The sequence below is a fragment of the Thermobia domestica genome, chromosome 7 (assembly GCF_964235325.1).
Source record: "Thermobia domestica chromosome 7, izTheDome1.hap1.1, whole genome shotgun sequence".
NCBI classification, from domain to species: Eukaryota; Metazoa; Arthropoda; class Insecta; order Zygentoma; family Lepismatidae; genus Thermobia; species Thermobia domestica.
Genome location: NC_137460.1, coordinates 83,233,660 through 83,250,989, shown reverse-complemented (window position 1 = coordinate 83,250,989; position 17,330 = coordinate 83,233,660). Strand labels below are relative to the sequence as shown.

General features: G+C 36.3%; 1 protein-coding gene across 2 annotated transcripts in view; it reads right to left on the bottom strand.

Moving 5' to 3' along the window:
• The window catches only part of LOC145690248 (cyclic GMP-AMP synthase-like receptor), a 103,458-nt gene that overhangs the window by 81,000 nt on the left and 5,128 nt on the right, over positions 1-17,330 (bottom strand). For both annotated transcript variants that reach the window (XM_081764963.1, XM_081764964.1), the window contains exons 2-3: positions 11,147-11,286; positions 5,129-5,299 (exon numbers count right to left, since the gene is read on the bottom strand). In XM_081764963.1, the coding sequence (XP_081621089.1) occupies positions 5,129-5,299; positions 11,147-11,286 (311 nt within the window). The remainder of the gene's footprint in view (positions 1-5,128; positions 5,300-11,146; positions 11,287-17,330) is intronic.

Here is a 17,330-nt window from a genome sequence, read left to right as displayed (position 1 = left end):
TATACTGAAATATTATGTACCCAACAGATTGTAGTCTTAACCGGAATAAAATAAATGAAAAGATCGGTTGCAAACAGTGGTGTTATTCAGCCGGTTTTGACCGGTTCGCTAGAACCGGTTGTTAAATATTTCGAGTTCGCAGAACCGTTTGCTATAACCAGACATAACAGTGAATTTTACCCAGTTATACCCAGGAACAGTAAATTTTAGTTTAACTATCTTTGTTTTTAGAAATTCTCACAACTAAAGGGTTAAACATATGATTCCGTAGAACAAAGTATAAGCGATTTATTTCTTAATTTCAAATACTCAGATATCAAGAATGAAAACCGGGATCATATGAGTGTATTGATGAGGGTTATTTACTTATATTTGAAACGCATACATATTATCTACACTTGCCGATCCATTGTTGGATTAAGGTTTTCCCAATACTTCTTGACAACCATCTATGTTGGGCAATTTGTTTCCTAGATATTTGCAGTAGTAATTAATTTCGTCACACCACCTTGTATTAGAATGCTGTGTAGGTCGCTTCTTGTCACTCATGGTATCCAGTAAAAAATTTGCTGTTGTCTACCTTGTATGGTTTGTTTCCTAAGAGAGTTATATTTATCCATCTACTCTCTCTCTCTCTGTATATATATAATGATATGTATGTATATATACACAGAAGCGGTTGTTAAAAAATTAGAATAACATCACTGGTTGCTAGTAAAGAGCAAGAAATCTTAACAAATAAGTTATTACACGATTTTGAAATATATGTTTAAAATCATGTTTTAAACTGTTCAAAATGTTTAAAACATGTTTTTTTTTTTTTTTTTTTTTGTGTGTGTGTGTGTGTGTGTGTTTTAAAACATTTTAAACATCTTTTTCATGTTTTCAACACTGTCGTTTTTTTCTTAAAAAAACATTTTTTTTCAACCCTGGTTATCAGTGCTGACTGTTTACTGGTAATCATCCTCTGTATTTTTTCTGTGGCTGCTTGTTGATTCCTTTCATCTTCTACTTTCGCCACACCTTCAATCATCGCTTGTGCCAATTGTACTTCTGACATATCCTTCTTTAGCGCCCGTTTGTTAGCCTCCGAGAGAAGCTGGTCAGATGTTTTCCGTTTGGACAGCTCAACTTCCTTTGATTCCGCTAACTTCTTTTCCAAGTCAGTCATTGCTACTTTGGACTTACCTGCTTCCCTGATTTTTTTCTTTTGTGTGTGTGTGTGTTTCGAGTCGCTCGTCCTCTGCCTTTTGTTTAGTCCCTCCTCTTCCTTCCTTGGTAACTTAGGTAACTACGATGAGCCATCTGAGTCATTCTGATGAGTTCTTGACTTACAGGAAACGCTGCTGGGTTTGGAAGAACTTCTTTCGTAGAGCACTATTAATCTGTGATCGTCAAAAAGATCTCAATGAAGAAATAGTTTTTATATAAAATAGGATAAGAAAACGGTTATACGCTGTGTATTTTACAAAAATGGTTTAACCAAACACGTAGATCGCTGCAAGTCTCCAAAACGGTAACTTCCAAAGAAGCAAAAACTTGGATTGGAATTCCTTATTTTCCACAACTTTTAACAAAAATTCAACGTATTCTTGCAAAGCATAACATATCTGCTTCAAGTATTCCCCCCCAAAAGTTTACAAAAACATCTCACTGGATTTGAAAGCTATTTTGTCGATCCATTAAATAAGGCAGGTATTTACCGCGTCCATTTCGAATGTGATTCCTCATACATTGGTCAAACTAAACGTAATATTAACACGCGTGTGAAGGAACATGTTAGACAATCAAAAAAGTCACAAGAAGAAGGCATGTCGGGTTTGGCGCTTCATCTAAAACAACATTCACATAATATAAAACAGGTTAAGGTAATAGGTTCAGCAAAATAAATAAATAAAAAAAAAAAAAAAAAAACAACGGGAAATTAAAGAATCGTTCTTTATTCATAAATACAAACCCGCATTGAACCTTGATACTGGCAACATTGATCGAGCTTGGGTACCTACCTTTGATGCATACTTTGGATCTGGCAATAGTGGCCTAACATAGACACCACGTTCTTTTTTATTCAGTTCATTCTTTTTTAACTCTGCTCTTTTCATCTCTGGATCTCTTTTTCTGTACGTTACTTTTATATAGTGGTATGTATTCCTGATTTTACTCCTTTTATCTCATTTCCGTTTTAATCCTTTTTACCTTGCTACTGAGGAAGGAACCAGCTGAGAGTTCCGAAACGTCAAAATCTTTAAATTTTTCAAGGGAGGATTCATTGGTAAGTGGCCAATTTTTTGTCAATTTTGAATATCCCCCCATGCGCCCAAGTAATTATAATGCTTTCATACTACTTCATTCCGTCGTACACAACAAGTCTTGCATTTAACATTCTCTCTGACATGCTGCTTCGATCTTCAGACAGGACTCTCCTTGAGAAAGAATACCCACGTTCAACGTCAGAATTTCAATGGGACAGTGTCAAGATGGACCTCACTATGTTCATGACAGTAGGATACTTTGGTGAACCACTGGTGTTTTCCAGTGAGAAAATCTTATTCCAGAAAGGGTCGATTCTTTCATTCTCTTCATACTGTGCTGTTTCTAATTTCAACAGCTTTCATTCATCCAAAAGGACATCAATCAACTGGAACTTTACATGAATAGATGAACGAACAATATCTGTAATGTCACTGTTATTGGTCACTTTCCGATATTCCATAGGGTGTACACAACGACACTGTTTCAGGATGTTCTTTTCGAAGATTTTTGCAATTTTCGACCACATGTTCCCCAACTGCCTTGTAATCCTTCTGCACATTTGAAACGAACTCTGCTGACTGTTTACCAGGAAGCGTGCTGACTACTGAGGAAAGTTTTTCACCAAACTTCACTTCCATTACAAAAGATTTTTAGCACTAAAGACCTTTAATGTGTCGAAGCGTTCTTGAGATTCTGACTTGGAAACCCTGCCAACTATCTTCAGAAGAACGGTGTGAAGCTCATTGTACAGCATGTGTACAAGAAGTTCTTCTTTTTAGAACATAGTTCAGAACATTTCTCTTTGGAACGTGGTGTGAACAAAGATGCACCTTCATATACAAAGGCCATTTTTGCTTTCACAATGGCTCCTTTCTTCAGCATCTTGGAAATCGATACGTAGACTGAGGCGTTCATCAGGCTGCTTTGCTTTTTCGGAATAAACTGCAGAAAATAATATTTAATGGCTGGAAACTGTTCGGTAAAACGTTCTTCCACAGAGGGCAACACTTCACCCAGAGTGAAAGGACATGCTTGATGAAACGATGCCTTGGTGTTTCTGTCTTTTCCTGAATTCTTTCAAAATCTTCCCACCGATGGCCAGCTATGGAAAAAATTGTAAATCATGATTACAAGATTATAGACATCATCAAATATCTGCAAGCCTTCACTGAACTCATTATGAACGGTATGAATATTACAACTACCAATATCCAGTAACGGAAAACCACGCACATTCTGCACGAATTCAAATGTGATTTTGAACACTTTCTTGTTGACATTTGGTCCACCACTTCCCAACATAAGAAGATTATTGGGTGACGAATTGTATAAATCCAGCACGTCACAAATGTACTTATGGATGTTCTCACCTTTTGCATATCCAATGAAAAATGGGTGCAAGTGGCGTATCATAACCCGTTGCAAAGTAGAGCCCCAATAACGAATTGCAAACTGTGGTTCTTTGCGAATTTGAAACTTTGTCGTTTCATCATAGTGAAGTGTAAACGGAATGTTCTTCAAATCTTCACAAATCTGTTTGTGAAAAATGGCCCTAAAGCATCAGTCAACACATACAGTTTAGAATGGCTCAGACAGAAGTTTTTGACAAAACTGTTTGGATCTGGAAGCATGGATTGTATAACATCAGCTATATTATCACACGTTACCGCAGGTAGGTTTTAACAACATGTAACAAGAGTAACAAGATGTAAAGCCCAAATAATTTCTGCTCTGGTAGCTGGTTTGGAGACGGCAAAGATACTTGACTTACCGAACTCGCAGTATCAGTTAAATCAGTACTCACGGAACTTCCACTTCCTAAGCATATGCTAGTGGAGCAAATTTTCAACTGCAGCTCACTCAGTTTCTCCTTTGCATTAATACCATGTTTTGATGTTGATACATGTTGTGACAGCTTGAAATCCTTTATTGCCAATGTTTATTGTTGCACTACAAACGCGACAGAACACTTCCACTTCACTCTTTGTTAGCCAAGACGATAGTTTGTATCCCAAAGCATCAGTTCGCTGAAACCAATCATCCAAAACGCGATACCTCGACTTGGATATTCTGCAACTCTCAAATTACAATCTTTGCACTCGAAAGACATTGGCCTGCAGGGAAACACAACATGGCTCCATTACTGGCTTTTCCAACTAGAAGATACACACCGTGAAATGAAATAAAAATTAAATGAATGGCCTCTGTGTAAAGCTTGGCAACATATTATAAAAAGAGTAGAAAAGGTAAATTCGTAGATTCAGCAAGTTGGAAGCAGGCTCTTCCACAGAGCAGATTCACTCTCTTCCAGAACACCAGTGAGGAGGGAATGTACACAATGGAGGGAAATTCAAATGAAGGTTTGTTTATGAACAATTTGTGTCCTCAACATGCTCTATAAACAGTTTTACTAGCTTTTTTTATTATTATTTATAGGCTACAACACTGGAAAAAGTTGCAAATAGATACAAATAGTTGCAAAATAATAAAAATAGTTGCATCTATATATATATAAAAAAAAAAAAAAAGAAGTTGCAAAATGTAGCAAATAGTTGCTTGCTGGGAACCCTGCCCATTTTGTCGAGCATATTTGATTGGAGTATTTTTAGGTAACTTTTTATATATCTTTGTTATCACTTGGCACAGTGGATAAATTTATATGGTCGTTTTAGTATTAAATAATACTTCCGTATCAAACTAGCTTATGAAAAAAGTATATGCATCAGTGTATTACCTACAAATCAACATATTTTACCTAAACGTGGCTTTGTTTATAGTCATTTAGAAGTTAAGTCGGACTAGAAAATAAATAACAGACAGAACATTTCGTGTAAACATTACTTGGATAATCTTCTGCAATCATTTTGATACATACCTCAATTTGTTCGTAATCAATTGGGAGTTTCAGTACGACATCAAGGTCATATTCGGTGGGTTTCCCTACCCTCAAGCCATCATAGAAACTCCCAGTCCAATATATTCTTTGGTAGATTGCATTGAAGAGAGGATCTTCTTGTTTCATTAGCTCAATGAGAGCATCCAGCACCTACAAATACATAAGCACTTAGTATTTTGAAAGAATTACACGTGGAAAAAAATATCTTAATAAAAGTGAAGAAATCGACAACCAAGAGTTCTCTGATTTCTTTCTTAAAACTCTCTGTTGTTATTGGTGATGTTTACATTTTAAAATGCTTGCATTGTAATAATTTTGCTAAAACATAGAATTTTCGTATATTACTGAAGGAATATAACATAAACGAAATGATTTTATAAGAAAATAACAAAGAACTATTTCACCTATTCAGAACGTTTTTCAAATTACACTCTCACAATTTGCAATAAGAACATAATATATATAATTTTCTGTATACGAATGGAAATTTTGGGGGCGCGGTGGCTCAGTGGTAGATAGTTTACCTCCAGTGCTTGAGATCCCTGGTTCGATCCCAGCTCGCGCCGTGTGGGCTTTGTGGTGGACAAACACCGTGCTCATGGGTTTTCTAGGGGTTCTCCCGTTTCCTCCCATTTTCTTCATTCCACCATTTCATTCATTTCTCATCACCGTCTCCTTTAGCCTAACCGGCATAACAGTGGGACGTAAAACTTAAAGATTTCATTTCATTTCATTTCACGAATGAAAATTTTTCAATTAAAATTTAGCCTAATTGTTACCTTGTGTTGGAATTATCATTAGTAAGCTCTACACTGGAAACACGGAATGAGAAAACAAGTAACTGTATGATTATTTAAAGCACCATTCTGGATAAAACAAGAATCAGCGTACCATATATACCACGTGAAGAAGTTTGGTTTATATGGCGTAATATTTCTTCAATTAACACTTAAGTCGGAAGTGATAGTACATTTCTACCACTTCCGGTTTTAGTAGAAATATTGAGTTTAAATGACATATATTCGTGGAACGCTTAATCAATTGCAGGAAAGCGTTTCTTCCTATCTACTACCATGCTTACACTATAGCGTTCAACATTAAAATTGTAAATAGTTGATTTTCGTCACTTCCATCAACGAACCCGATACCTAATTTTAAATCTTTTCTACATTCCTTCCAAAATTGATGGTGACCCATTAAGTAGTTCTTGTGATTTTTTGCCTCCCGGAAGGACGAACTCTTTTGTTTCCAGTAATGGTTAGTAGACCGAACTTCTTTAAAAAGATATACTATAAGCTTATTTAAAGTGACATTTCTGGTATTTGGTTTATCAAAATAAAGGTTATGATTACGAAGAAAAAGCATGTAATTGCAATAATCAATATGATTTACCTTTAAACTACCACTATAATACTGCTTAAGCTATATTTACAGACGTGTTCAAATTATTAGACTGACGCTTGAAAACTGCAAAGTTGATGTTTCAGTCCAAATTTCGGAGTTCTAGAACATGTAATTTAATGGTTAAATCACCAACATAGGATCCTTCATTTGTTTACTGTATTGTCGAAGTGGTGATATCACCGTTGAACAGCAGATGGCATTAGTAGAGGGGAGGGAGTTCTGAAAGTGGTATTTCAGTTGTAGACAACTATTGCGGTTTCTATTAACAAGTTACAATCCGAAGTATTGTGGTTGCAGCCGTAAGCAGTTACGACATTCAAAGCGTTCAACAGTTCGAATGGACCAGTTTAAAGTGATCGTGACGTGTTTTGTGTATTAATCTTTTATTCTGTGAAGTCCTGTAATTGCAGCATAATGGGAAAAGCCAGAGACCTTTCTCCGCGTAAAGTGGAAGTTGTCAAAACACTTCTGGTGGAAGGAAGATACACACAACGACAAATTACTAGTAGAGTAGGGATAGGGCAAAAATCTGTTGAGTAAACTCTCCGTTGTGATGAGCAAGAAGCAAATGTATCAGCAAAGTAGGGTTGGGAAGTGTGAGCGAAAACCAAAGCTATCGCTAAGAACAAGGGCGCCGATCCTGGAGTGGGCGGGTGGGGAGTCTAGTGTATTTATGAATATACAATATTTGACATAATTTGAATGCAAATTGTCTTAACATTCTCATATACATACCTTCTGCATCTGAGTGGGCCCCCTCAAAAAATTGGCTCTGGGAAACATAAAAAATGGCTGAGTATGGTATAGACATTTCGCCTGAAAATGTTTGAAGGATTCTTTATGCTGAGGGAATACAAACACTCAGGCCAAGATAGAAGCAAAAATTCTCCAATCATGGCAAAGAAGCGCCTCGAATGGACACAAAGCCTAGAATATTGGACTGCTGATGGTTGTAGAATAGGTGTTTCAGGTGTTGAATCATGTGTCTTCGTGTCTGATGAATGTTCATAATATGTGCGATGTCGACCTGGGGAGGACTTCAACAAACTGTGAAGCATCCTACTTCAGTCATGGTCTGGCGTGTAATGTCTGTCTTCGGGCCTGGGAAATTGTATATATAAAAGAGAGAACAATAAAGCATGGCCAATACCTACAAGTTCTTCAAGAACTGCTTCCCCAGACTGCAGTCTGGTTTGATGACGCATACTTCATCTTTATGCATGTTGGAGCCCTATACCACCGGGGCAAAACTGGGACAAAATTCTTCGAGAACAACGAAATTAGTGTTCTTCCGTGGCCGAGCAATAGTCCTGATATGAACCCAATTGAAAACCCTTGGAGCTTCATGAAGGAAAAACTAAAGAAGAAGCATAATACAACCAAACATCAATTGATCGAGGTCATCAACAATTTGTGGTATCAAGATGCTGAATTGAGGTCAAAATGTGCTAAATTCGTATATAGCATGCCACAAAGGATAAAAGATTTAATAAAGAATAACGGATTTCATACGAAATATTAATCTTTGTGTGTGAGAGATCATTTTCTTTTCTGGGGTCCTGGGTTCAAACCCTGCTCCCGCCAAGTGAACTTTGTGGTGGACAAACACCGTGTGCGTGGGTTTTCTCGGGGTTCTCCCGTTTCCTCCCACTTTCTTCATTCCACCATTTCATTCATCTCTCATATCACCGTCTCCTTTAGCCTAATCGGCATAACCGTGGGACGTAAAACTAAAAAAAATCATTTCATTTTCATTTTCTTTTCTTATAAGTATTCCATTTCATTTTTTGTTTCCAATTTACATACACATATTGTATAGCATTTGTAATTGAATATCACGTACGCGTTTGTTTTATTGATATTGAAAAGCATGTGTCATGACCACAAGCAATTAAAACAGTTACAGAACAGTAATTTAGACCAAGTGCAAACGCGTTTTCTGTCGTAATATTGTAAGAAAAGTAAAATATTTAGAAACTGAATGTTGAGTCTAATAATTTGAACAGACTATATCACTACACCAGGCTACTAGCTAAATTCGAGTAAAACGAAATATAGTTCGTTTTCGAGCGAAACGAGTTCTCCACACAGATTTCAATCACAAAACATGCAAAACTGAATGAATTAATGATTATGGGCTTGTCGTAACACTGTAAACAATTGAACTGACAGTTTACGACAATACAATGAGATAGGAATCAACGTCTTATTATTTTAGGATTTAATCCTGAACAAAAACAAAAAAGAACTGTTTATTTCCAAAAAGAAATCTAGATTAAACTGCAGTTTAGATAATAGTGAATTAAACTAATTAAACCTGCAAAACAGAAAACAAATATATAACCTTTATTACATCATCAATCTATATTACGTTTATTATAGAGGAATAACATTACTGGTCGCTGAGAACCAGGAATAACATTACTGGTCGTTGGGAACCAATCATGTATGATAACCGTAAAGAATGATGTATGAACTAAGATTTATAGTATATCTGTTCTATTCTATGTAATAAGCAAAGTATGGATTAATGTCTTGTGAAAAACGATTGTTTTACAACAAAGAAACACTGTAGCGTAAAAAGAAAGCAGATACGAAACATCTGACTTCAACAGGAAGAAGTACAATATCTAAAACACCACCCATCCGGATAAATGAACTGTATATCATCTGTACCTTAGAACTATCTCTCCATACATTAGCTCTTATAAAAAATAAATAAATAAATAAATCTTTGAGCAGGCACCACATGATTGCTCAACTTGGATATCTAAGTAAAGCCCAAAGCAATTTTTAAGGCATTTCCCGATACAACTCTGCTACGCTCTACAGTTCACGAGGGATAATTTTACCCCGCTTCCGGCATCACAAGACGTGGAAAGGCTTTTGAGTCCACTACAACTTCTCGCTTCTCTAGAAGTCTCCCACATAATGAACACTTCCCCATGAGACGTTTTGCATTCGTCTCCTTAGGTGAGTCAACATTTAGCATTTAATGCTCACACATGTATCCTTCGTGGTAGATAGTGTACATTTGAAACGTCAGGCTGAAGAGTAAGTTGGGTTATGAAAAATTGGACCGGCAAGTTTCGACATCAGGTAATCTGCTTACCAAGCAGATTCAGGAACACAAATTACGTCTCCGTCTGTTACTTTTTCTTCGGGGCTGAACTAATGAGACAGCCTCTAGGATTATTGTACTGTATTTTATGAGTGTCATTTACTATTTGGTATAAAGATTCTCAACCTACGAGTAAGCATCAATAATACTATATCAAATGCAATGTACAACAACTACCGGCAAAATTTCGTCTGAATTCGATTACTTGGATTCAGCCCAACTTCGCGGACATATTGCTTTCGCAGGCTAAGGCCTCTAAGACGGATTTTAATTCGCTTAAACATATTATCATCATATTTGACATAGTCATAATAAAATGCGTAGAAATGACCACCTCTATAATCTAGATTCACATATGCAGAACAATGTAGAACAGCAATGTGTTAGTAAAGTATCCAGTAATCTGACCACTTTCTGTGAAATCACGGGTGGCCACTTCAGAAAGTTCCACTATTATTCCTATTTTAACAGACCGAAAATTGCTACATCTTAATTGAAGCAGCTTTCAAGTTATCCTAATTAAGCTGAGATCAATGTCATCAAATAAGAGAAAGGAGAAAGGGCACGGAGGTTCAGTGGTAGAGCGCTTACCTCTGGTGCGTGGGGTTCCTGGTTTGACCTCCAGCCAAGTAAGTGTGTGGTGGAACACATCGTGTCCGTGGGTTTTCTCGGGGTACTCCCTCCTATATTCTCATTTCACTAATTCTTCCATCATCGTTCACTTGCCTTGATTATTTGTCTTCCTTAGCCTAACGGGCTTCCTTAGCCTAACGTGGGACGTTAAACTGAAAGATTTAATTTCAGTTCATTTAAAAATAACAGCAGAAGATTTTATAAAAATCAACCATAGAATCAAAACCATCAAACAATTTTTTTTAAATCATTCAGCTGTACATTGTATAATCAGTTGAAATTTGACTTGAAAAAGTGTTGTGCAAAAAGTCAGTTAGTTACTGCAACTATTAGTTACAGAGGTATCAGCCACCTTCTCAAAAACAGAGACTTAAAGGCACAGAAACCAGATTTAGATAAGTCAATTCTGTTAACAGAAAACATTAGTCAAAGCTTCAATCAAACTGCCAACAGCCGGTAGTAGAAGTCCTAGTGATAAACAAGTAATTGTTTCTATTCTCTAATTATTTGAAAACATCTCGCGTTAATTTCTGGCCAAAAAAGAAAATGTGGCTTACATCAAGGAAATGTAACTTACAACTCTGTAACTTTAATTGTAACTTACACCACTACAACTTTAATTGTGAATAAAAGCAAAAAAGAGACTTTACAAACATACACAATTTGTAGACCATACAAAAAAAAATCCTTGTTTCAAGTCATCATTTATATTATCTAATACATCTCAAGATAAAATTTCATCAAATAATGTTAAATTAAGTGAACACAACGCTTGATCTCCTTTTTATGATTATGATCGTTGTTTCCTAGACTCTTCTTAATTTTTATCAACAACTTACCCTTTTAAGATGCTCATTATATTCCTTCGTATCCTTGTCATTTAATCCTATATAGTCCTTAAAAATTCTTTGAAATAATGGCTCCAATGGTGTGTAATCTTTTTGCTCCATTCTGATGCCTAACACACAGCAAAATATTCCTATAAATAGAAACCAATTCCCATATGAGAAAAATCTGTATCAATTCACCATTTTTATCACGACTATAGAAAAAAAAAATCAAAACTGAATTTTGCACCATCCAATACTTGTATTAGGGAAGAGAGAAAAAGGTGTCTTTCAGACAACTTCTTCGCAATGTAACATTTACACTAACCTCATAATTAGCAAGTGTCCTTTTATCTTTATGACCTAAAGATGCGCGAGCAAGATCGCAATCAGGGGTCAAAATATTGGAAATGCACAAGTAAATATTACAGATAGCATGGTAAGCCTGGTTTACGTTATTTCTTCAGAAAATGATTTTTTGCACTTGCAATCCAATACATAATTTCTGCTTTGCTTTCTGTTTATAATCTCTTCCCCTTCTGATTACTTATTTTAGTCTTATGTTTTCTTTCCCTCCCTCAAGATAATTATAGTCTAAAATGTTCTTGGAAGAATCCCACAGTACTTTACTTCACTTCCATTAAAGACAAATTTTCGGATGTCTAAAGCAGTGTGCACTGCTATTTTCCTGGTGCATACTCAAACAATTGGTTCACAAAGACAATGTGGGTGCACACTGATGTGCCACGAAAACAGTTATTCATACAAAAAAAAAAAAAAAAAAAAAAGTGTGTTAGGATAGAGTTGAGTAGGTTGGCTAGTAGAGTAGGAAGGGTACGTCAGGTTAGCTAAGTTTCGGTTAGCCCTCTCTGCTGGTTTAGGGCCATATGCATACTCGACCGCGTAGAGCTCCCCTAGACGAACCGCACCTGTAGGATACATCAACCTTCCCCTTGACTGTGCAATGCATAAAGCTTCCAAGGTAATCCCTCACGTACGGTTACACTGAGGACTGATTGGTCTAGCCATACCTCGAGCGAGGCTAAAATTTCGTCAAATAAAGTTGAAGGTAAAACTCCGAAGCTGAATTCTATTATGATAAGGCATTAACATTGTAAGCAGCAACTGCATAGATACAATGTATGCTATATCAAAAAAATGAAATAAATGTTCTGAACTTTGTTCTTCCAAAGGCGAAAAAATAACGGTGTAGATTAGGAATATAGTTCTTTTTTAATTTTCAGATAAAGCCTGTTAACTCGCAAAAAGATATAAGGAGAATATAGAAAAGAGGAAAAATAGCGGTGTAGATTAGGAATACACTTCTTTTTTTAATTTTCAGGTAAAGTCTATTAACTCGCATAAAGAAATAAGGAGGATATGTAGCTAGGAAACGTGTGAGACTGTAGTTGTACAATAGAAATACCACTAGAAATAAATTACATATACACTATACTTCTTTTTGACAAAATGAGCCCATAGTATTTTCGAGAAAGTATTTTCTAAACAATTTTCCAGTAAAGGTTAACCTTAGGAGGGCATAAAAGTTTTGTCTATAAATATGCCATAATAAATATACCAAATATATTCTATAAATATCCCAAATAATATAAATAGTATTATTTGGGAAAATTTCATGCAAATAGCGTGAAACTTATTATCTACTTATTCCTAGAGTGTTATCAGCCAATTGCGCACAATTGTATAAGACACATACATACTTAGCTAGTACATATAGTGAAAGCCACACATCTCAAAACCACGCACCAAACTTTGCAAGCTGCTCACTACAAGCTTTTTTTTTTTTTTTTTTTTTTCATCTACAACGGTTTATGCCAAGGTGAAGCTGGAGGGCTATAGTCGAGGGGCGTCCGTAGGAAACGGGCGAATTTGCGATGGTGGTTATACATGTAAGTGAATAGGGGTTCATTCCAGCAGACGGTTCTAGGAAATAGAAAATTTATAGCTAAAATACGATGTGAAGCCGTGCATTTTTCGCGAAGGAATGAGAGTGTGAATATAAGTAATTATCATCAATGGCAGCATATTGAAATGAATTTTAAGTGATAATGAAAGTAGTGTATGTGTAAGTGTGCTCTTCCACTATCCTCGTATATATACGTATACACCATCGCTGACGCGCCTGCTCCCTATGGACGCATCCGCTCGCTATCACTCGGACTCCCTTCATGCGCTCCTACCCTAACTCAGTTAGATAGCATTCGCGCTTTTGGCCACATAGCACAAATTGATTCGTGTCTTATGTACTGTAGTTTTTATGCCATATGTCCACACTGTATTTATACTGATCCCTCTGAAGTCAATCTGCAAGTAGTAATGGAGCTCTTCATTTAGTGTATGCTATGCTAAAAGAAATACAAAGCTCTAACCTAACCTGAGAATGTAAGAAATGTGTCAAAATTTGGTAGAACTGTCTGCTCGAATAATGCTCAAATTAGTACAAAAAATATGTATCAATCTGTAGTAGGTGGTCACTAGAACCTAGTTTTGCATTATAATTGCATAATTATGAACCATACTTCTTAGCACTGTTTCCATAATGACAGGTACATGTTAACCGATACGTACTTTGAGCAATTACAGCGCAAAACAGGAAGTTGATGTTTTCCACACTTGTCTTTCCTTATGCACATACCACCATCGCTAATGTGCCTGCTTCCGCGGACAAAATCACGCGTGATCCCTCAAATTCTGCTCAGCTTGGAATCGGAAAAATGCAAACTTAGCTTGTGTTGGGCGCTTAGCACACATTCCTGCATGGTTTTCTCACTTATTTATTTATAACATATACGATTGCAAGCATATTATAAATGTGTACGCAGGTGGTGTACAGGTAAGATATCAAGAATGCAGAAGACGTCAGATCATAAGTGGAGAAAATGGAAGGTAGCGCGCCTCAACTTTACCTATGCTAACTGCGAAATGTAGACAAGCACCAACAGGGAAAAGGATGTAAAAGACGTTAGAATAACATTTTCACAATGAAATATATAAACTGTTGAATCAATTTTCTCCATCAGTGATGATTCCAGTTTTTTTTTTTTTTTTTTTTTTGTTTTTTGTGTTTTTTTTTTTTTTTTTCTGGTAATGGCGAATTTTAATATTCTGGGAATAAATGTATTAGTAACAAAAATGCTGGGAATCCACATTGAGCACGATAGGTTGTGTGATCCCGAGGGAATGTTATGGTTATCAAGAAGAAATGCCCCTCGGCTGGCCCCTGAAATTAATTCTTAAGCTGATCAACAATCTAATCTAAAATATACTACCAATATTGTAACACGAAGTATCACTCGCTTATTTTATTTCAGGTAGAATTTATAAGTCCACGCTTTAATCTTGTATTCAAGATTTGTACTAGCGGAAGCAAAAGATTCTGCAGTCTTCTTTCAGGAATTTATATATATATATTTTTTAAATTGGTTGCCATGAAAATCTGTCATTAATTATTGCTTAATCAGCTCAACGGATTCGGTAAACTCATTAACGTACTCAAATATCTTGTCAGCACGGAGCATATGCATTTTATACAACAGAAAGTGCTACGGGCTAGCAAAGGGTGCGTTGAATCACCCCTAGCCATCCCCTTGACTTATGGGGAGATTGCGGGCTTGTTTGACCCTGTGGGAGAACTCTGCAACGCAAATTATCACGTGTTCCGTGCGTAGCCCCCAAGTAGCCCGCAGAATAACTATGCATACGGCTCTTAGTGACTAGCGCGTGTCCTTTGGTGCACGTGGTCCCGGCTTTGATTCCTGATGGAAGAGCACAAAATGTTTATTTTATAATCATTCCCTTTCAATACTGATTCATCTTCCTTAGCTTAAATGACAAAAAAATTAAAAAACGAAAAAAACAAAACAAAAAAAAAACGGTAGGTTAGCAGAATATAGAAGGGTAAAATAGTGAAGTCGAGAAGTGTAGATTAAATACGTTAGGTTATTTCTTGTAAGGTATTTTTATTTTAATTGCGATTTTAACAGTGATTCGAGTTCTTATAGCCTTATGATGGCTTCATACAGGATTGATTTAAATCAAATTTATTCTGCTAAAACAAATAAAATGTGGTAATTCTGACCATTCTGTGACACTAATTGAATGTAAATCTGAAACTCGCATCTTAATCCGTATGGTAGTAGAACCTTAATAATCTCAGTTTAAACAACGTATGTCCTTTTCTAGATTACACTTAACAGGAGAACAATTTTGACAATGTATTTACTTAATCATTTCATATTGTAGAGAGCTGAAGAGAAAGATTAATTCCGTTTGACATTCAATACTCAGTTTCTTTTAGTTCAGAATTGTACATATCGTTATAACTTATTATATTTATTACCTAATACGTATCATAGCCTTTTTGCCATAACAAGACATGTATATGTAACGGGCTGAATCGTCTCTTGAATGAATTCTTGAACACGGTAGTTACCTACAAGTGGGGTTTATAATATCACTTTGATTAAAATTTTTATCCTAAGAGGCAGGAGAGGGATTAAAATTCATGCCATAAATAGAATGTCTCAGAAGCTTCTCAAGTTAGGAAAATGAAACATGGTATATAAACTACTCATCTGCTTCTGAAGAGGGAAATTTCTATACTTTTTTCTTCTACATTCAAATCGATAGTGTCGCATCCTCACGGGAAAACGGCTGAACCGTTTGAAATGAATTTTTGAACATAATTAGCACTTGGATCAAGCCAATTTTTGTCATGCCACTTTCATTAAAATGCGCATTCTGAAGTGGGTGTAAGAGAAGGTTTAAAATGTATTCTAAAAATAGCGTATCTCACGAGCTCCTCATGTTCGGAAGATGAAACTTCGTAGATAACTTCTTTATTATAAATAAGTGGCCATATCCGCCAGCGTTTTAAAACATTCCGCTTCTAAAGGGAACTCAATTTCTATGTTATTCTCAGTATAAAATATAACACAGACGTTGTCTGTTTCATCATCATAGGAAAATAAGATGCACCCTTTGGAGCGAATTTTTGACCGTCTGACTTAAGTCAGTTTTTGTAAGCCCACGTTGTGTAGTCGCTTTCACTCTGCCTTTTGGTGTGCGAGCTCTCTCATGGCTATGTGGATAACATATGCACCTTTGGTGCGGGAGAACCATCTTCGATTCCCGGCCGAAGCTCATGTGCTTCGGATCTCACGTCATGCTGTAGGTCCACGTCTCATATAATCTAGCTGCTGAAAGGGACGCTAAAATCAAATCCCAATCGTCTTTAGTGCGACATGCGAGCGCTCCCGAGTTCGATTCCCGATGGGGACACTCGGTCGAAAAAGTGTAAAAGCTTTTTAAGGTTGGCCTCCTACGTGACGTTTCCCTCAATCATACCAGGCAAATGCCGATATGGTACCTAACACAATGGTCCCAGGCCGCTTCCTTTCCCATTCCTTTCTTCTTTCCCAATTCCCTAGGTAATGTGATCTCCGAGAGACATCACACGTGTCGGACTAGCACGGTCATAGATGCCGAATGCTCTGAAATCTAATCCTAATTGAGCCAGATTATTATCTTGCCACGTTCACCACACATATCATAAGGGAGGTGAGGTTCACAATTTATAACAAATGTGTATACGAGCCCATTAAGTTAACTAGGTGGAACTCAGCATCTAAAATCCTTATTGAAAGTAAGTTGAGACGTGCCTTAGGATTTTCGAAAATTCTGTTTGTAGAGGGGGAACATTTCTGTAGTATATTATTTCTCTAATTTGTATTCATAAAATTACGAAAGTAGGGATAAAGTTGAACCATTTAAAATGAATTTTTAAACATAGCACGAGTTCCCGTTATTTATCATTAGCTCTACACCTGGTTTGAAATGCGTACTCTAAGGAAGTGGGCTGGATTTTTAGCAAACACTAACGACAGTGCCGTTTAAAAGGATTTTCTGAAGATAACACTTGGGCTGAATCGGGTTTGTATCTTTTCATTACATCCAAATACGCATCTTAAGTGGGGTGAAAAAAGAGGGTTGAAATACACCTTTCATATATTTGCCATAAACCTATTTTTTCCGTCCTAAGAACAGGCATCTTAGCGAGTTGTTAATACTATAAATAAGAAGAAAATGAAAAATATTTTCTAAAAACTATTTTAAAAATATCTTAGTAAACAAAAACCCATTCTTAATTAGAAAATATTTTTGAATTATTTTTGTC